Below are 21214 nucleotides of genomic sequence, written 5' to 3'. Positions count from 1 at the left end.
GAAATAAAGTACATATTCGTTTAATAAGTAGCGCCGTCTACCATTTCAGTTTGCAGTTAGTATCACAGCATTTCAAGCTAAAATGTTGCTACCCCAGTACAACAGAGATCCCAGACCCCCTCCCAAACACAGATCACAGATGCCCCCCCAAACTGGGATCACAGATGCCCCCCCCCCCCCCCCCATAAGGGTTCAAAGACCTTTCCCCAAACTGGAATTACAGACTCCCTGACAGGGATCACAGACCCCTTCCTTTCCGCTATGTGCTCCCAATACTGCTCCTTGCAGACCTTCACTCCCTACTGATAGGTCCACCACAGGCAGGCCGAGAAGGTAAAACTGACCAAGAAGGAACAATTTATGATTTGTAACTGGAATTATAAATCCCTGCACATATCTACTAAACAATGATCCATACACACACTGAGCTATGGCAACAGTGTTTAGACATGCACAGGAAGACAGACAGAAAGCAGAGGTAAATTTACTGCGTCTGCCTGTGTGTACCCTCCTTGTCACACTGTCTACATGTAGCTTTGACCCGTGTTGTCACTGGTTGCGGTGCGTACGTTACAATGGCTGTGTCGCTAACGAGATGGGTTCATAGCTTAGAAAGCTGCAAAACATTAATATTATTGCAAAAGACTATCCATATTTGAGCATGCAAACTATTCAGCACATTAATAAGGCCAACACTTAAATGCATTCATGTTGTTTTATTGCCTGGAGTGTCCATTTAACAAAGTTAACTTCACAAAAGACTTCTGAAAATATAAGGTAATTAGATTTGGCCTTCATCCCCTCCACAAGAGGTAGAGAAAAGGATTTAATTTCACTTAAAGCACAACCGTCAACCTCTAAACTATTTTTTAATATAATAATCCTTCCTGCAAATTTTTAAGGGAAATCGATGTATTTTTTATTTTTAATGAAGTGTATGTAAACAATAAAATAAAAACCATCCCCTTTTAGTCTGTGACAGGGTCCTTCAACTATATCCACACACCTTGGGTAAGACAGTTAGTCTCTATGGTCTTCCCTGATTCTGTGCAGAGAGTGAAGCTGGGAAGACCATAGAGACGGACAAGGTGTATGTATTTGGCAGAGGATCCAGTCATATACAAAAGGTGGGGGTGAATCTTTCCTAATTTCCTTTACATACAATTCATTTAAAAACATACATTTTATTTATATATTTAATATTTTTTAAATTTCTTTTCCAAACTTGACGAAAGGATGATTATATAAAAAATTGTTTTGTGGCGACAGTTGTCCTTTAACATGCCCAAGCTAATGGTGATAAAAGCAAATTTGCGACCGGGAGGAAGCAATAATGTTAAAAACGCCCCACGTTAGTAAAATCAGAAAATTAAACAATACAGGTTCTAGGAAATATTTTTGAGGTTTAGAAAGGCTCCATTTCTACTTTTGTAATATATACAACATTTTTCCCATACATATATATAATAAAAAAAAAGAAAAAAAAGTGATTTACATCTTTATGTAGTGCAGTTTGTCAAAACATTGAGAAATTGCTGATCTTCCAGGTCCAATGCCGATGGTACGGTTTGAGGCGTGCAGAATGAGTAACACACTCACTCGCTGAAAGCAAGGTTTGTCAGCTGGTATGTTTGATAACCCAGTAAAGAAACACTTTTAAAAGTGAATAAGTAAAATCGTCTTTTCGTATAATAAACCTCAACTTACACATTTTTATATAATTTTGTAAATGAAGTGTAAAGTCTCAAAACAAGGGAAAATAAAAGTCACAAATTTGGAACATTAATACTTTGCAGTTTCCATCAAAGAACAGGTTTGCAGATCTACACAGTAACTACATATACTGTGCTGCCGTCGTCACCTTGGGTCGTGTAAAGTATCGTTGGAGAAGACCCATCAGCTCCTCCCGACCCATCGGTCTCTGACGATTCTTTGGCATGTCCATCATCACAGTTTTGCACCGTGGAATTTGTGTCTTCATGCACCTTCTGGTGAGCGGTCACATTTTCAAGGCTACTAAACCTTTCCTCGCATCGGTTACACTTAAAAAGTCTGTCTACCATAACAGTTTGATGTTCTGTATTGGCCAGTGTCTGTGGGATTTTTGACTGGGGACTACTGTCACCAACCTTTCGTATTATGATACCACTGCTTTGCTGATCAAAGCTGAGAAATTTGGCAGAAGATGTCTGAGAAACACTGCTTGGGTTAACCGAATTAACACTCCCAACTGTCCCAGCATTGCCCAAGCCCACTGCATTATTTACAGTCAAAACCTGAGGGTTGTTGACATTTAAAGTTCCCTTATTATGGACAGCGGTAGCATTGCTAGAGAGTGCCACAGGAGCAGCATTTCCAATACCTAACGAACGATCAACTGTGAAAATTGTAGTGTTACCAATACCCAGACCACCATTTACATTAACTGGAGTAAGGTTCCTAAAAGCCAATTTCCCACCAACAACATTGCCGTTGACCGTCACTACAGTAGCATTGCCTATTCCAGAAGAATCCTTGGAAGGAGCAGTGAGAATAAATCTTGAATTTGCATCAACAAATAGAGGAATTGCTTGTCCTACGGGTTGATTTCCGCTAGCTGTCACAGGCACAGATTTAAGGCCTCCGGTGTTGACCTTCTGGACTTCAGTATTCTTGAAATTCAGATTTCTGGCAAGACTAGTTGTTTGTGGATTAACACCGATGGTTATAGGCTTGGCTTGCCCAGATGGACTGGAAACTTTAGGACCTATTATGGAGGTCATTGCTACTGGAGCAAACTTGGCATTCCCATTACCAGGCCTTGGGTTCAATGGAATGGTATTGGTTTGCACAAGTCTTGGGTTCTTGCTAATTGGCACTCTGTTAATGGGCTTCATGCCCTGGTTGTCAGCAAAATTCACAGGAGTTGCAAGCATAATTCCGGAACTGCCAACAGTAACAGGAAATGTTAACACAATGTTTTGATTTCCAGGAAGAGTCGAATTACCAAGGCCAGGATTACCGGCCACAATAATGTTAGAAGATTGTTGCATTTGTAAATTATTCACCACAACAGGACTGCCTTGTGCAACACTCTGAGTCTGCATTTTACTAAGGAAAGATGTGGCTCCACTGGAGACTGGGGGAGTCCCACCTGTTATATTGTTGGTGACTGGTGGAGTGCCACCTGCTGTGACTGGAGGAGTCCCACCTGGTCTGACAATTGTGATTGGTGGGGTCCCAGCTGGTTTAGCAGTGACTGGAGGAGTCCCTCCTGCTCTGAAATTAGTAGCTGGGGGGGTCCCGCCTGGTTTGACATTAGTGACTGGTGGAGTCCCTCCTGCTCTGAAATTAGTGAATGTAGGAGGGCAACCTGGTTTGACGTTGGTGCCCAGCGGAGTTCCAATTGTGAAACTTCTGATCTCATTAGTGTTGTTCACTAAACTGCTGCTTTCGCTGCTTTCTTTATCATCAATGATAATAACTGGAGAAGACAAATTGCTAGCAATGTTTTTAGCCTTATATGCTGGAGGGATAAACACACCAGCACTTCTGATACTGCTGATGGTAATTGGAGGTGGGGGTCGTTTCACAAGTTTTCCGTCTTTATTTTCAAGTTGTGTTTTCCGGGTGTCTTGACTCCCACTTGGCATGGCTGAAGCAGAAATAGGGTTCCCAAGCTTGGAATTAGGTGGAGTCGAACGGGCAGTGCTCTGGCTATTGATTGCGTTGTTTTGGGAAGGGTTATCAGTTTCTTCTAGGCTGTCGATGATGATTATGGGTGGGCTGGCTCTCTTAACAGGCAGGGCACTATCTGATGTAATTGGAGGGCCAACGCGTTTCACACCGACGTCACATAGACTTGCAGTGACCACCACTCTGCTAGATTCCTGACTGGTGATAGGTGACGGTGATTGTTTTGCATTCCTGGCAAGCTGACTGTTTGGTATAACCGTTGTAGAGGGGCTTTTGTCACGAACAGCTTCTCCTGTTTTATGATATGCAGGTTTACCATTATTGGCTTGAGACTGGCCAATCTGTTGTACACTTCTGCCCAGAGAAGGATTCCCTTGGCCTGAGTGGCGCCAGTGGTCTGGTCTTCTAGCAGTGTTTTGGTATTGCTTTGGCACAGTCCCCCTCTCTCTGCTACCATCACTACTGGTCACTGCTGGAGATGGGTGTCTCATTCTCTGCTCATTATGGACACTGGGGCTTCCGTTACCACTAAATACAGGCATGGTTTCAATAGCAGCTAAGGGAGACATGGTTTGTGACCTCCGTGGATTGCCACCATTGGGGAATGTTGCATTCCTGTTTCCCTGGCTTTGAACATAAGTAGGCACACCTCCTCCATTGCCCCCGATGGTACATGAAGGCATAGAGGTGGCCCCAGAGGAATTCTCAGACCTTGGAGGCAGCACATTAGGTGACTTTGGGTCGCTGGGCCTGCGATACGCAGTGTAGTGAGGAGATAACTGTATCATTCCTACATTTCCTTGAGTAGTTCCTGTCGGTGTGCAATGTCTGATCCCTGGTCTCCCATTTTGAAGATGAGGTAATGCTGTATTTCCATTAAAATATGGGTTTGAAGGAGAGACGAACCTGTTCCCGTCCAGAACATGCGGTGGAACTTGGTGCGGCCTCTTCTGCTCCCACTGCAAGCTAGCCCCACATTGATTGTTACAAAATGTACCACAGCCTGGACACGGCACCACCGCACTCCTCCGATCCTGGAAAGGAGCATTTTGGGGGTGCATAGCGTGAGCGTTCTCACGCATAAAATGTTCTCGTCTGTTACGGTTTTCTTGCTCAGCATCTAATGAACAAAAAAAAAAAAGGATAAAACATAAGGAAATTGTGAAAATCTAACATACAAATATACTAATTGATTACTGTGGATTAATTGCCTGTGTTCACAAATATTTTGAGATAAAAAAGATACTTTAAGTCATTGAACGTATTAAGCAAAGTATCACTTAAAAAAAAAAAAACCTAAAGAAGTATACCCAAAACATCTTCTGTATCGAAGGCGTGCAATGTAGTACAAGAGATTTGTAATGCCATAATACATTACATGGATGGATATCTAAGATCCAAGCAACTGACACATATCATGCCAGAAACAATTAATATTATTGTATTATACCCACTGCATGCCTCGCTGAACTACAAGAATTTTAGATCAGTAATAAAATGGTAGTTATTTCTTTAAATCAAAATTGTGAGCATGATCATAAATTATAATCCTCATATTAATATTCGACAATTATTGAACATAATACAGGGCTCGACAAATCCGGCACCAGGTCGCCATGGAGACTAGAAATTTCGCTCTGGCGTCTGAGGTTTGTTCCCCTCAGTCAGAGTGTGTGTGTGTGTGTGTGTCTCAGTCAGAGTGTGTGTGTGTGTGTGTGTGTGTGTCTCAGTCAGAGTGTGTGTGTGTGTGTGTGTGTGTGTGTGTCTCAGTCAGAGTGTGTGTGAGACACACACACTCTGACTGAGACACACACACACTCTGACTGAGACACAGTCAGAGTGTGTGTGTGTCTCAGTCAGTGTGTGTGTGTCTCAGTCAGTGTGTGTGTGTGTGTGTGTGTGTGTGTGTCAGTCAGAGTGAGTGAGTGAGTGAGTGTGTGTCAGTCAGAGTGAGTGAGTGAGTGAGTGTGTCTCAGTCAGAGTGTGTGTGTGTCTCAGTCAGAGTGTGTGTGTGTGTCTCAGTCAGAGTGTGTGTGTGTGTGTGTCTCAGTCAGAGTGTGTGTGTGTGTGTGTCTCAGTCAGAGTGTGTGTGTGTCTCAGTCAGTGTGTGTGTGTCTCAGTCAGTGTGTGTGTGTGTGTGTGTGTGTGTGTGTCAGTCAGAGTGAGTGAGTGAGTGAGTGTGTGTCAGTCAGAGTGAGTGAGTGAGTGAGTGTGTCTCAGTCAGAGTGTGTGTGTGTGTCTCAGTCAGAGTGTGTGTGTGTGTCTCAGTCAGAGTGTGTGTGTGTGTGTGTCTCAGTCAGAGTGTGTGTGTGTGTGTGTCTCAGTCAGAGTGTGTGTGTGTGTCAGTCAGAGTGTGTGTGTGTCAGTCAGAGTGTGTGTGTGTCAGTCAGAGTGTGTGTGTGTGTGTCAGTCAGAGTGTGTGTGTGTGTGTCTCAGTCAGAGTGTGTGTGTGTGTGTGTGTGTCTCAGTCAGAGTGTGTGTGTGTGTGTGTGTCTCAGTCAGAGTGTGTGTGTGTGTGTCTCAGTCAGAGTGTGTGTGTGTGTGTGTGTCTCAGTCAGAGTGTGTGTGTGTGTGTGTGTCTCAGTCAGAGTGTGTGTGTGTGTGTCTCAGTCAGAGTGTGTGTGTGTGTGTCTCAGTCAGAGTGTGTGTGTGTGTGTCTCAGTCAGAGTGTGTGTGTGTGTCTCAGTCAGAGTGTGTGTCTCAGTCAGAGTGTGTGTGTGTGTGTGTCAGTCAGAGTGTGTGTGTGTGTGTGTCAGTCAGAGTGTGTGTGTGTGTGTGTCAGTCAGAGTGTGTGTGTGTGTGTGTCAGTCAGAGTGTGTGTGTGTGTCAGTCAGAGTGTGTGTGTGTGTGTCAGTCAGAGTGTGTGTGTGTGTGTGTCAGTCAGAGTGTGTGTGTGTGTGTGTCAGTCAGAGTGTGTGTGTGTGTGTGTCAGTCAGAGTGTGTGTGTGTGTGTCAGTCAGAGTGTGTGTGTGTGTGTGTCTCAGTCAGAGTGTGTGTGTGTGTGTCTCAGTCAGAGTGTGTGTGTGTGTGTGTGTGTCTCAGTCAGAGTGTGTGTGTGTGTGTGTCTCAGTCAGAGTGTGTGTGTGTGTGTGTGTGTGTCTCAGTCAGAGTGTGTGTGTGTGTGTGTCTCAGTCAGAGTGTGTGTGTGTGTGTGTGTGTGTCTCAGTCAGAGTGTGTGTGTGTGTCTCAGTCAGAGTGTGTGTCTCAGTCAGAGTGTGTGTCTCAGTCAGAGTGTGTGTCTCAGTCAGAGTGTGTGTCTCAGTCAGAGTGTGTGTGTGTGTGTCTCAGTCAGAGTGTGTGTGTGTGTGTCTCAGTCAGTGTGTGTGTGTCTCAGTCAGTGTGTGTGTGTGTGTGTGTGTGTGTGTGTCAGTCAGAGTGAGTGAGTGAGTGAGTGTGTGTCAGTCAGAGTGAGTGAGTGAGTGAGTGTGTCTCAGTCAGAGTGTGTGTGTGTCTCAGTCAGAGTGTGTGTGTGTGTCTCAGTCAGAGTGTGTGTGTGTGTGTGTCTCAGTCAGAGTGTGTGTGTGTGTGTGTCTCAGTCAGAGTGTGTGTGTGTCTCAGTCAGTGTGTGTGTGTCTCAGTCAGTGTGTGTGTGTGTGTGTGTGTGTGTGTGTCAGTCAGAGTGAGTGAGTGAGTGAGTGTGTGTCAGTCAGAGTGAGTGAGTGAGTGAGTGTGTCTCAGTCAGAGTGTGTGTGTGTGTCTCAGTCAGAGTGTGTGTGTGTGTCTCAGTCAGAGTGTGTGTGTGTGTGTGTCTCAGTCAGAGTGTGTGTGTGTGTGTGTCTCAGTCAGAGTGTGTGTGTGTGTCAGTCAGAGTGTGTGTGTGTCAGTCAGAGTGTGTGTGTGTCAGTCAGAGTGTGTGTGTGTGTGTCAGTCAGAGTGTGTGTGTGTGTGTCTCAGTCAGAGTGTGTGTGTGTGTGTGTGTGTCTCAGTCAGAGTGTGTGTGTGTGTGTGTGTCTCAGTCAGAGTGTGTGTGTGTGTGTCTCAGTCAGAGTGTGTGTGTGTGTGTGTGTCTCAGTCAGAGTGTGTGTGTGTGTGTGTGTCTCAGTCAGAGTGTGTGTGTGTGTGTCTCAGTCAGAGTGTGTGTGTGTGTGTCTCAGTCAGAGTGTGTGTGTGTGTGTCTCAGTCAGAGTGTGTGTGTGTGTCTCAGTCAGAGTGTGTGTCTCAGTCAGAGTGTGTGTGTGTGTGTGTCAGTCAGAGTGTGTGTGTGTGTGTGTCAGTCAGAGTGTGTGTGTGTGTGTGTCAGTCAGAGTGTGTGTGTGTGTGTGTCAGTCAGAGTGTGTGTGTGTGTCAGTCAGAGTGTGTGTGTGTGTGTCAGTCAGAGTGTGTGTGTGTGTGTGTCAGTCAGAGTGTGTGTGTGTGTGTGTCAGTCAGAGTGTGTGTGTGTGTGTGTCAGTCAGAGTGTGTGTGTGTGTGTCAGTCAGAGTGTGTGTGTGTGTGTGTCTCAGTCAGAGTGTGTGTGTGTGTGTCTCAGTCAGAGTGTGTGTGTGTGTGTGTGTGTCTCAGTCAGAGTGTGTGTGTGTGTGTGTCTCAGTCAGAGTGTGTGTGTGTGTGTGTGTGTGTCTCAGTCAGAGTGTGTGTGTGTGTGTGTCTCAGTCAGAGTGTGTGTGTGTGTGTGTGTGTGTCTCAGTCAGAGTGTGTGTGTGTGTCTCAGTCAGAGTGTGTGTCTCAGTCAGAGTGTGTGTCTCAGTCAGAGTGTGTGTCTCAGTCAGAGTGTGTGTCTCAGTCAGAGTGTGTGTGTGTGTGTCTCAGTCAGAGTGTGTGTGTGTGTGTCTCAGTCAGAGTGTGTGTGTGTGTGTGTCAGTCAGAGTGTGTGTGTGTGTGTCTCAGTCAGAGTGTGTGTGTGTGTCTCAGTCAGAGTGTGTGTGTGTGTCTCAGTCAGAGTGTGTGTGTGTGTCTCAGTCAGAGTGTGTGTGTGTGTGTGTCTCAGTCAGAGTGTGTGTGTGTGTGTCTCAGTCAGAGTGTGTGTGTGTGTGTCTCAGTCAGAGTGTGTGTGTGTGTGTCTCAGTCAGAGTGTGTGTGTGTGTGTCTCAGTCAGAGTGTGTGTCTCAGTCAGAGTGTGTGTGTGTGTGTCTCAGTCAGAGTGTGTGTCTCAGTCAGAGTGTGTGTGTGTGTGTGTCAGTCAGAGTGTGTGTGTGTGTGTGTCAGTCAGAGTGTGTGTGTGTGTGTGTCAGTCAGAGTGTGTGTGTCTCAGTCAGAGTGTGTGTGTGTGTCTCAGTCAGAGTGTGTGTGTGTGTGTGTCAGTCAGAGTGTGTGTGTGTCAGTCAGAGTGTGTGTGTGTGTGTCTCAGTCAGAGTGTGTGTGTGTGTGTCTCAGTCAGAGTGTGTGTGTGTCTCAGTCAGAGTGTGTGTGTGTGTGTCTCAGTCAGAGAGTGTGTGTGTGTGTCTCAGTCAGAGTGTGTGTGTGTGTGTCTCAGTCAGAGTGTGTGTGTGTGTGTCTCAGTCAGAGTGTGTGTGTGTGTGTCTCAGTCAGAGTGTGTGTGTGTGTGTCTCAGTCAGAGTGTGTGTCTCAGTCAGAGTGTGTGTCTCAGTCAGAGTGTGTGTCTCAGTCAGAGTGTGTGTCTCAGTCAGAGTGTGTGTGTGTGTGTGTCTCAGTCAGAGTGTGTGTGTGTGTGTGTCTCAGTCAGAGTGTGTGTGTGTGTGTGTCTCAGTCAGAGTGTGTGTGTGTGTCTCAGTCAGAGTGTGTGTGTCTCAGTCAGAGTGTGTGTGTCTCAGTCAGAATGTGTGTGTCTCAGTCAGAGTGTGTGTGTCTCAGTCAGAGTGTGTGTGTCTCAGTCAGAGTGTGTGTGTCTCAGTCAGAGTGTGTGTGTCTCAGTCAGAGTGTGTGTGTCTCAGTCAGAGTGTATGTATCTCAGTCAGAGTGTGTGTGTGTGTCTCAGTCAGAGTGTGTGTGTGTGTCTCAGTCAGAGTGTGTGTGTGTGTCTCAGTCAGAGTGTGTGTGTGTGTCTCAGTCAGAGTGTGTGTGTGTGTCTCAGTCAGAGTGTGTGTCTCAGTCAGAGTGTGTGTGTGTGTCTCAGTCAGAGTGTGTGTGTGTGTCTCAGTCAGAGTGTGTGTGTGTGTGTCTCAGTCAGAGTGTGTGTGTGTCAGTCAGAGTGTGTGTGTGTGTGTGTCAGTCAGAGTGTGTGTGTGTGTCAGTCAGTGTGTGTGTGTGTGTGTGTGTGTGTGTCAGTCAGAGTGTGTGTGTGTGTGTCTCAGTCAGAGTGTGTGTGTGTGTGTGTCAGTCAGAGTGTGTGTGTGTGTGTCAGTCAGAGTGTGTGTGTGTGTGTGTGTCAGTCAGAGTGTGTGTGTGTGTGTGTCAGTCAGAGTGTGTGTGTGTGTGTGTCAGTCAGAGTGTGTGTGTGTGTGTCTCAGTCAGAGTGTGTGTGTGTGTGTCTCAGTCAGAGTGTGTGTGTGTGTGTCTCAGTCAGAGTGTGTGTGTGTCTCAGTCAGAGTGTGTGTGTGTGTGTCTCAGTCAGAGTTTGTGTGTGTGTGTCTCAGTCAGAGTGTGTGTGTGTGTGTCTCAGTCAGAGTGTGTGTGTGTGTGTCTCAGTCAGAGTGTGTGTGTGTGTGTCTCAGTCAGAGTGTGTGTGTGTGTGTCTCAGTCAGAGTGTGTGTGTGTGTGTCTCAGTCAGAGTGTGTGTGTGTGTGTGTCTCAGTCAGAGTGTGTGTGTGTGTGTGTCTCAGTCAGAGTGTGTGTGTGTGTGTGTCTCAGTCAGAGTGTGTGTGTGTGTGTGTCAGTCAGAGTGTGTGTGTGTCAGTCAGAGTGTGTGTGTGTGTGTGTCAGTCAGAGTGTGTGTGTGTGTCAGTCAGAGTGTGTGTGTGTGTCAGTCAGAGTGTGTGTGTGTGTGTGTGTGTGTCAGTCAGAGTGTGTGTGTGTGTCTCAGTCAGAGTGTGTGTGTGTGTCTCAGTCAGAGTGTGTGTGTGTCTCAGTCAGAGTGTGTGTGTCTCAGTCAGAGTGTGTGTGTCTCAGTCAGAGTGTGTGTGTCTCAGTCAGAGTGTATGTATCTCAGTCAGAGTGTGTGTGTGTGTGTCTCAGTCAGAGTGTGTGTGTGTGTCTCAGTCAGAGTGTGTGTGTGTGTCTCAGTCAGAGTGTGTGTGTGTGTCTCAGTCAGAGTGTGTGTGTGTGTCTCAGTCAGAGTGTGTGTCTCAGTCAGAGTGTGTGTGTGTGTGTCTCAGTCAGAGTGTGTGTCTCAGTCAGAGTGTGTGTCTCAGTCAGAGTGTGTGTGTGTGTGTCAGTCAGAGTGTGTGTGTGTGTCTCAGTCAGAGTGTGTGTGTGTGTGTCAGTCAGAGTGTGTGTGTGTGTGTCTCAGTCAGAGTGTGTGTGTGTGTGTCTCAGTCAGAGTGTGTGTGTGTCAGTCAGAGTGTGTGTGTGTGTCAGTCAGAGTGTGTGTGTGTGTGTGTGTGTGTGTCAGTCAGAGTGTGTGTGTGTGTGTCTCAGTCAGAGTGTGTGTGTGTGTGTGTGTCAGTCAGAGTGTGTGTGTGTGTGTCAGTCAGAGTGTGTGTGTGTGTCTCAGTCAGAGTGTGTGTGTGTGTGTCAGTCAGAGTGTGTGTGTGTGTCTCAGTCAGAGTGTGTGTGTGTGTGTGTCAGTCAGAGTGTGTGTGTGTGTGTGTCAGTCAGAGTGTGTGTGTGTGTGTCTCAGTCAGAGTGTGTGTGTGTGTGTGTCAGTCAGAGTGTGTGTGTGTGTGTCTCAGTCAGAGTGTGTGTGTGTGTGTCTCAGTCAGAGTGTGTGTGTGTGTCTCAGTCAGAGTGTGTGTGTGTGTGTGTCTCAGTCAGAGTGTGTGTGTGTGTCAGTCAGAGTGTGTGTGTGTGTCAGTCAGAGTGTGTGTGTGTGTGTGTGTGTGTCAGTCAGAGTGTGTGTGTGTGTGTGTGTGTGTGTCAGTCAGAGTGTGTGTGTGTGTGTCTCAGTCAGAGTGTGTGTGTGTGTGTGTGTCTCAGTCAGAGTGTGTGTGTGTGTGTGTCTCAGTCAGAGTGTGTGTGTGTGTGTGTGTGTCTCAGTCAGAGTGTGTGTGTGTGTGTGTCTCAGTCAGAGTGTGTGTGTGTGTGTCTCAGTCAGAGTGTGTGTGTGTGTGTCTCAGTCAGAGTGTGTGTGTGTGTGTCTCAGTCAGAGTGTGTGTGTGTGTGTGTGTCAGTCAGAGTGTGTGTGTGTGTGTGTCAGTCAGAGTGTGTGTGTGTGTGTGTGTGTCAGTCAGAGTGTGTGTGTGTGTCAGTCAGAGTGTGTGTGTGTGTGTGTGTGTCAGTCAGAGTGTGTGTGTGTGTGTGTCAGTCAGAGTGTGTGTGTGTGTGTGTCTCAGTCAGAGTGTGTGTGTGTGTGTGTCTCAGTCAGAGTGTGTGTGTGTGTGTGTCTCAGTCAGAGTGTGTGTGTGTGTGTGTCTCAGTCAGAGTGTGTGTGTGTGTGTCTCAGTCAGAGTGTGTGTGTCTCAGTCAGAGTGTGTGTGTGTGTGTCTCAGTCAGAGTGTGTGTGTGTGTGTCTCAGTCAGAGTGTGTGTGTGTGTGTCTCAGTCAGAGTGTGTGTGTGTGTGTCTCAGTCAGAGTGTGTGTGTGTGTGTGTGTCTCAGTCAGAGTGTGTGTGTGTGTGTGTGTCTCAGTCAGAGTGTGTGTGTGTGTGTGTCTCAGTCAGAGTGTGTGTGTGTGTCTCAGTCAGAGTGTGTGTGTGTGTGTGTCTCAGTCAGAGTGTGTGTGTGTGTGTGTCTCAGTCAGAGTGTGTGTGTGTGTCTCAGTCAGAGTGTGTGTGTGTGTCTCAGTCAGAGTGTGTGTGTGTGTCTCAGTCAGAGTGTGTGTGTGTGTCTCAGTCAGAGTGTGTGTGTGTGTCTCAGTCAGAGTGTGTGTGTGTGTCTCAGTCAGAGTGTGTGTGTGTGTCTCAGTCAGAGTGTGTGTGTGTGTCTCAGTCAGAGTGTGTGTGTGTGTCTCAGTCAGAGTGTGTGTGTGTGTCTCAGTCAGAGTGTGTGTGTCTCAGTCAGAGTGTGTGTGTCTCAGTCAGAGTGTGTGTGTCTCAGTCAGAGTGTGTGTGTCTCAGTCAGAGTGTGTGTGTCTCAGTCAGAGTGTGTGTGTCTCAGTCAGAGTGTATGTATCTCAGTCAGAGTGTGTGTGTCTCAGTCAGAGTGTGTGTGTGTGTCTCAGTCAGAGTGTGTGTGTGTGTCTCAGTCAGAGTGTGTGTGTGTGTCTCAGTCAGAGTGTGTGTGTGTGTCTCAGTCAGAGTGTGTGTGTGTGTGTCTCAGTCAGAGTGTGTGTCTCAGTCAGAGTGTGTGTGTGTGTCTCAGTCAGAGTGTGTGTGTGTGTCTCAGTCAGAGTGTGTGTGTGTGTGTCAGTCAGAGTGTGTGTGTGTGTGTGTCAGTCAGAGTGTGTGTGTGTGTGTGTCAGTCAGAGTGTGTGTGTGTGTGTCTCAGTCAGAGTGTGTGTGTGTGTCTCAGTCAGAGTGTGTGTGTGTGTGTGTCTCAGTCAGAGTGTGTGTGTGTGTGTCTCAGTCAGAGTGTGTGTGTGTGTGTGTCAGTCAGAGTGTGTGTGTGGCAGTCAGAGTGTGTGTGTGTGTGTGTGTGTCAGTCAGAGTGTGTGTGTGTGTGTGTGTGTGTGTGTGTCAGTCAGAGTGTGTGTGTGTGTGTGTCAGTCAGAGTGTGTGTGTGAGTGTCTCAGTCAGAGTGTGTGTGTGTCTCAGTCAGAGTGTGTGTGTGTGTGTCTCAGTCAGAGTGTGTGTGTGTGTGTCTCAGTCAGAGTGTGTGTGTGTGTGTCTCAGTCAGAGTGTGTGTGTGTGTGTCTCAGTCAGAGTGTGTGTGTGTGTGTCTCAGTCAGAGTGTGTGTGTGTGTGTCTCAGTCAGAGTGTGTGTGTGTGTCTCAGTCAGAGTGTGTGTGTGTGTGTCTCAGTCAGAGTGTGTGTGTGTGTGTCTCAGTCAGAGTGTGTGTGTGTGTGTCTCTCAGTCAGAGTGTGTGTGTGTGTGTGTCAGTCAGAGTGTGTGTGTGTGTGTGTCAGTCAGAGTGTGTGTGTGTGTGTGTCAGTCAGAGTGTGTGTGTGTGTGTCAGTCAGAGTGTGTGTGTGTCAGTCAGAGTGTGTGTGTGTGTGTGTCAGTCAGAGTGTGTGTGTGTGTCAGTCAGAGTGTGTGTGTGTGTCAGTCAGAGTGTGTGTGTGTGTGTGTGTGTGTGTGTCAGTCAGAGTGTGTGTGTGTGTGTGTGTGTGTGTCAGTCAGAGTGTGTGTGTGTGTGTGTGTGTGTGTGTCAGTCAGAGTGTGTGTGTGTGTGTGTCAGTCAGAGTGTGTGTGTGTGTGTCTCAGTCAGAGTGTGTGTGTGTCTCAGTCAGAGTGTGTGTGTGTGTGTCTCAGTCAGAGTGTGTGTGTGTGTCTCAGTCAGAGTGTGTGTGTGTGTGTCTCAGTCAGAGTGTGTGTGTGTGTGTCTCAGTCAGAGTGTGTGTGTGTGTGTGTCTCAGTCAGAGTGTGTGTGTGTGTGTGTCTCAGTCAGAGTGTGTGTGTGTGTGTGTCTCAGTCAGAGTGTGTGTGTGTGTGTGTCTCAGTCAGAGTGTGTGTGTGTGTGTGTCTCAGTCAGAGTGTGTGTGTGTGTGTGTCTCAGTCAGAGTGTGTGTGTGTGTCTCAGTCAGAGTGTGTGTGTGTGTCTCAGTCAGAGTGTGTGTGTGTGTCTCAGTCAGAGTGTGTGTGTGTGTCTCAGTCAGAGTGTGTGTGTGTGTCTCAGTCAGAGTGTGTGTGTCTCAGTCAGAGTGTGTGTGTCTCAGTCAGAGTGTGTGTGTCTCAGTCAGAGTGTGTGTGTCTCAGTCAGAGTGTGTGTGTGTGTATGTATCTCAGTCAGAGTGTGTGTGTGTGTCTCAGTCAGAGTGTGTGTGTGTGTGTGTGTGTCTCAGTGTGTATGTATATGTTTAGATACCTGCCCCCTCCGATCTCATGAGAAAGGTATTTTTAGTCACCTTTTCCCCACGCTGTTCCAGTTTCGCTGTGGCTAGTCCCGCCACAACACATTATTATGATTATTATCAGCTAGGCCAATGGCTTCACATAGGAAAGCATAGGGAGGATATAGCGCATGTGCAGCAAAACACTGCGCGGTGCCAATCAGCAGCTCCTCATTCAGTGCCTCCATGCAGAGCATGGAGACAATGAACGTGGGTGCTGCACAATGTGCAGCTCTCACCTAGGACTCTAGTGGCAGTCTGAGTGACTGTCACTATAGGTGTTACTGCCTTTTCTCTGAAAATTGTTAAATACAATATGAAGCTACATTTTAAAGCTAAATATTTGCCGAATCATTAGGCTGAATGGGATAAAAAAAACAAACAAAAAAAACAGGTCTGCTTTACTAAAATGTCCCTGAATGGCAAGCATGCGCGAGGACATGGAAGACAATTTCTGTAGAGGTAAGTGGGAACCGTCAGCACAGCACACATACTCGCCACACTGCTGCCGGCGCTGTTCAGAGGGGCTTGATGGCTGCTTTCATACGTGCCAAACATCGGATTGCCCATCCTCTCATTCAAGGCATATGGAGAGATGGGTTCTGCGACCGTGCGATAGCCTGTGTAGTGAGGAGACAGGGGGTTCATCACTACGTTCCCGTAGCTGGGAGACGTGGGGTGTGACATGCCATCTCCTCTGCTGACAAAGCAATGGGATGATGGGTTCCCATTAAAGTATGGTGGTGGAGGGGCGACATAGGGCTTTCCCTGGTTCCCATCTCCTGGGGGGGCGTGGTACAGTCTCTGTGGATTCCACTGATAGTTCATCCCGCACTGGTTGTTGCAGTAGGTGCCACAGGCCTGACATTGCAACCTGGAGCTTCTCTCCTGGCTGGAAGAAATTTCCACCGGTCGTGGCGGCTCACAAATGGTGGGAGACAGTGGCTCAGTTTTAATCACTGGTTCAGAATCTAAAAGGTAAAACAAATATATATTAATAAAACCAAAACGGAAAACTTACAATATATGAAGTGGGTTAAACGCTACAAACAAACTGGATCACTAGCACCCCTGGATTTGGGGGATTGGAGGTAAACTCTAAATGGAACAACTAAAAAACCCTAAAACATAACTTTAATAGTAAACATTTCTCATATCTATCGGCAACTGTCCAGAGAAGGAACCCAAAACCTCACAGTGTTCTAGAATTCACACAGGTTCTATCTACGGAATCTGTTGGCGCTATACAAATGGTAATAATAATAATAATAATAATAAGAATAAGAAGAATATAGTAAAACGTCTATTCGGGACGAATTGTCTGCTGTAATACCAAATGAAATACTGTAGATGGCGCCAATCCACAGAAAACAAGATAGATTATAAAGTCCTATGTTTGCAAGGACTAAAGGTTTACAGCACAATATGAAGATGATTTAAAGTGCAAGCTCTGAAACCGGTTAATAGAAATTAAGCTTATTATTAATAGGAAATGAGTAGAAATTTGCACAGCGATGCAAATTTACGGCAAAAATCAAGTATTTACCCCATTAACAAGCACCAGACAAATTAATCACCAAAGAAGGGGCCACATCAACAAGTTTATAGTCTAATTGTAACTGCCGCTCCAAACTTGATTTTACACTCTGCTACCTGGCAGATAGCACTGTGTCAAACCCCCTCCTAATCACACTCCTAATACCAGGCAACTTCCTAATCACGCCCCAAATACCAGGCCCATTCCTAATCACAACCCTAATACCAGGCAACCTCCTAATCACACCCCCAATACCAGGCAACCTCCTAATCACACCCCTAATACCAGGCAACCTCCTAATCACACCCCTAATACCAGGCAACCTCCTAATCACACCCCTAATACCAGGCAACCTCCTAATCACACCCCCAATACCAGGCAACCTCCTAATCACACCCCTAATACCAGGCAACCTACTAATCACACCCCTAATACCAGGCCCATTCCTAATCACAACCCTAATACCAGGCAACCTCCTAATCACACCCCCAATACCAGGCAACCTCCTAATCACACCCCTAATACCAGGCAACCTCCTAATCACACCCCTAATACCAGGCAACCTCCTAATCACACCCCTAATACCAGGCCCATTCCTAATCACACCCCTAATACCAGGCAACCTCCTAATCACACCCCTAATACCAGGCAACCTCCTAATCACACCCCTAATACCAGGCAACCTACTAATCACACCCCTAATACCAGGCAACCTCCTAATCACACCCCTAATACCAGGCAACCTACTAATCACACCCCTAATACCAGGCCCATTCCTAATCACACCCCTAATACCAGGCAACCTCCTAATCAGGCCCCAAATACCAGGCAACCTCCTAATCACGCCCCTAATACCAGGCAACCTCCTAATCACACCCCTAATACCAGGCCCATTCCTAATCACACCCCAAATACCAGGCCCATTCCTAATCACAACCCTAATACCAGGCAACCTCCTAATCAGGCCCCTAATACCAGGCAACCTCCTAATCAGGCCCCTAATACAGGGCAACCTCCTAATCAGGCCCCTAATACCAGGCAACCTCCTAATCACACCCCTAATACCAGGCAACCTCCTAATCACACCCCTAATACCAGGCAACCTACTAATCACACCCCTAATACCAGGCCCATTCCTAATCACACCCCTAATACCAGGCAACCTCCTAATCAGGCCCCAAATACCAGGCAACCTCCTAATCACGCCCCTAATACCAGGCAACCTCCTAATCACACCCCTAATACCAGGCCCATTCCTAATCACACCCCAAATACCAGGCCCATTCCTAATCACAACCCTAATACCAGGCAACCTCCTAATCAGGCCCCTAATACCAGGCAACCTCCTAATCAGGCCCCTAATACAGGGCAACCTCCTAATCAGGCCCCTAATACCAGGGAACCTCCTAATCACGCCCCTAATACCAGGGAACCTCCTAATCACGCCCCTAATACCAGGCCCACTCCTAATCACACCCCAAATACCAGGCAACCTCCTAATCAGGCCCCTAATACCAGGCAACCTACTAATCACACCCCTAATACCAGGCCCATTCCTAATCACACCCCTAATACCAGATAACCTCCTAATCACACCCCTAATACCAGGCAACCTCCTAATCAGGCCCCAAATACCAGGCAACCTCCTAATCACGCCCCTAATACCAGGCAACCTCCTAATCAGGCCCCTAATACCAGGCAACCTCCTAATCAGGCCCCTAATACCAGGCAACCTCCTAATCAGGCCCCTAATACCAGGCAACCTCCTAATCAGGCCCCTAATACCAGGCAACCTCCTAATCACGCCCCTAATACCAGGGAACCTCCTAATCACACCCCTAATACCAGGCAACCTCCTAATCAGGCCCCAAATACCAGGCAACCTCCTAATCACGCCCCTAATACCAGGCAACCTCCTAATCAGGCCCCTAATACCAGGCAACCTCCTAATCAGGCCCCTAATACCAGGCAACCTCCTAATCAGGCCCCTAACACCAGGCAACCTCCTAATCAGGCCCCTAATACCAGGCAACCTCCTAATCAGGCCCCTAATACCAGGCAACCTCCTAATCAGGCCCCTAATACCAGGCAACCTCCTAATCAGGCCCCTAATACCAGGCAACCTCCTAATCAGGCCCCTAATACCAGGGAACCTCCTAATCACGCCCCTAATACCAGGCCCATCCCTAATCACACCCCGAATACCAGGCAACCTCCTAATCAAACCCTGAATGCTAGGCAACCTCCTAATCAAACCCTGAATACTAGGCAACCTCCTAATCAAACCCTGAATACTAGGCAACCTCCTAATCACGTCCCTAATACCAGGTCCACTCCTAATCACACCCCTAATACCAGGCAACCTCCTAATCACACCCCTAATACCAGGCAACCTCCTAATCACACCCCTAATACCAGGCAACCTCCTAATCACACCCCTAATACCAGGCAACCTCCTAATCACACCCCTAATACCAGGCAACCTCCTAATCACACCCCTAATACCAGGCCCATCCCTAATCACACCCCTAATACCAGGCCCATCCCTAATCACACCCCTAATACCAGGCCCATCCCTAATCACACCCCTAATACCAGGCCCATCCCTAATCACACCCCTAATACCAGGCCCATCCCTAATCACACCCCTAATACCAGGCCCATCCCTAATCACACCCCTAATACCAGGCCCATCCCTAATCACACCCCTAATACCAGGCCCATCCCTAATCACACCCCTAATACCAGGCCCATCCCTAATCACACCCCTAATACCAGGCCCATCCCTAATCACACCCCTAATACCAGGCCCACTCCTAATCACACCCCTAATACCAGGTCCACTCCTAATCACACCCCTAATACCAGGTCCACTCCTAATCACACCCCTAATACCAGGTCCAATCCTAATCACAATCTCTAATACCAAGGAAACTTCCAATCACAATCTCCGATACCAGGTAACCTCCTAATAATACCTTGTAAACCAGGTTCACACCTAATATCAGGCCCAGTCCTAATATTTACTCCAATACTCTGATCTTTGAGCCCTGACCATGTGAAATTCCCTGAAAGTTGGGTACAGTCCACACTATACCAGGTAACCTTCCCAATGGGATACAGAGGTTGAAAAGTGGCAAGAGACCAGGTACCTTTGCTACCAACAGTTCCACCCTCAGGCTGTGATTCTGGGAGCTTTGTTTTCCTGCAGTATTCAGAACAGGGCTCTTCCCCTCGCTCAATCCGAGAAACGATTTCTGGCTTTGGGATTCGATATCCTATTAAAAAGAAACAGAACATCAAGTGTGAAACACGTGTGCAATACAAACACCGCGAACATACTCCGGGAGGGCACAAACAATATGGCGGACGGCCTTGCTTAAAGCCTCTTAATAAAACTCTGCTCAGGTATTGGGTTAACTGTGAAGAGTGGAACCCCAGCTGCTCAGTATTGCAGAATTCTTTGAAATAAATGATTTGGGGAGAAAACGTCAATGATTAATTTAGAGGCATCTCCCTCTTGAGATTCAACTAAAGGAAACTCTCCAAACCACTAGGACGGTAAGACCTTTGGACCTTTTACTTGGGGCTCTGGATCTGGCATTAAATATACTGGGGATCTGGATAAAAAAACAGCATTGTTTGAATAAAAAATAATCATGTTATTTCATATAAATCTGGGAAACCTATAACAATGCAATGTGTGTGTGCAAATACAAAAACCCTTAAGCTGGTTCTGACAAATATTGATGCCAAACGGGTAAGTATCTACGCACAATGCGAAAGCGATTGGCCTATCAGCGGATAACGTGCGCACTCTGCCACACCCACCCAAACTGTGTTAGATACAGAGATTGTCCAACCAGGGCACCATCTTTCTTAGTAAACAGAGATTATTTACCCAATGAAATCATCGTTTCGTAGATTTCCTTTATCAGCTCCTTGTAGATTTTCTTCTGAAATTCCTCCAGATTTTGCCATTGTTCTGCAGAGAAGTAGATTGCTGCGTCATCGAAGGTGACCTGAAATAAACGTTATGAAAATGAGTTTCTGAGCTTTCCTTTGCTCCAGTTACATCATTTTACACGATATCGGTACGCACAGAAACGGAGATGTAACTCACCTTACATTGCACAATTTAGTAATATTATTATTATTATTATTATTATGTCTTTTTGGCTACTTATTTCTTTTTGTAATGTTCGGTAAAACGTTCGATTTACAATTTAAAAAAATTAAGTGACTGAAAACATCAAAATTTCCACCAGACGTAACAGCATTGGATTACCTAAACTCCCATAAAGCGACATGTACACCAACACGGCAATTCAGTAAACTGAATTGTCAGCAATATCAGCCAAGTTCCCAATAAATACCACAGAACTGGGAGATGGAAAACAGAGAGCATCATGTAGCCCAAACCCCAAATATCTAACTCTAAATGCAATGCCGCTGTTGTAGAATTATTAATTCCATAATATTCCTTTAAGAGAAATGCTTTAATAGAAAGAAATGAGCATCAACGGAACAATGAAGTTCCTGTTGAATGAAACATTGTAGAAGCAAGGCCACATACTTTGATCCTAATGAAATGTACATTCACTCAAAGCCTGAGAACTAACCTTGAAAACCAACAGTGCCAAACTACTCAAAATGGCTGCTAAAGCCCCCCTCCCACCGAGTAAACACCTCGTGCTAACAAGATGGTGCTGGAATCCGGAGGAGAAGTTCATGACGACAGTAATGACATAAGATGGTACATTTAACTAACCATTTAACTAACCACTTAACACCTAAACCAATTAATTATGTTTACTTGTTATCTTGAATTCTTTAGTGATGTAATAATGCCTTTATAAGGGTCTGCGCACCCACTTTTTAACAGATGCCAGTAAATTTTCTGAAGTTCTTTCAGTAACCTGAACCTCGTGTCACAGTGTGAATTTACTTCTGCGTGCACGCAACTTTATTATTTTTAATTTGGACAGGAACAGATAGTCAAACTTATTGGTTTGCATAAAAGAATCTACTACACCACCTTAACCCTAAACAGCCTTTCTGTGCCACAAATGAAAGCCAATCCCCAAGACCAATTCTAACAGTGTTTGTCTCATTCAAACTGCCTCACTCTGCAGACTGAAAAA

At 46.5% G+C, this 21214-nt stretch overlaps 1 protein-coding gene across 2 annotated transcripts in view; it reads right to left on the bottom strand.

Moving 5' to 3' along the window:
• Window positions 1–1138: 1138 nt before the first annotated feature.
• The window catches only part of LOC134609253 (mucin-17-like), a 41344-nt gene continuing 21268 nt past the window's right edge, over window positions 1139–21214 (bottom strand). The window contains exons 1-5 of one of the 2 annotated variants that reach the window (XM_063452893.1): window positions 20359–20409; window positions 19972–20092; window positions 19223–19348; window positions 15028–15504; window positions 1139–4795 (exon numbers count right to left, since the gene is read on the bottom strand). In XM_063452893.1, the coding sequence (XP_063308963.1) occupies window positions 1824–4795; window positions 15028–15504; window positions 19223–19348; window positions 19972–19984 (3588 nt within the window). In that variant the 5' untranslated portion in view covers window positions 19985–20092; window positions 20359–20409 and the 3' untranslated portion in view covers window positions 1139–1823. Of the gene's footprint in view, window positions 4796–15027; window positions 15505–19222; window positions 19349–19971; window positions 20093–20358; window positions 20410–21214 lie in introns of those variants that run through there. The other variant, XM_063452892.1, reaches the window with a different exon arrangement.

The sequence above is a fragment of the Pelobates fuscus genome, chromosome 4 (assembly GCF_036172605.1).
Source record: "Pelobates fuscus isolate aPelFus1 chromosome 4, aPelFus1.pri, whole genome shotgun sequence".
In the NCBI taxonomy this organism is placed as follows: domain Eukaryota; kingdom Metazoa; phylum Chordata; class Amphibia; order Anura; family Pelobatidae; genus Pelobates; species Pelobates fuscus.
This window is presented reverse-complemented; position numbering and strand designations above follow the sequence as displayed.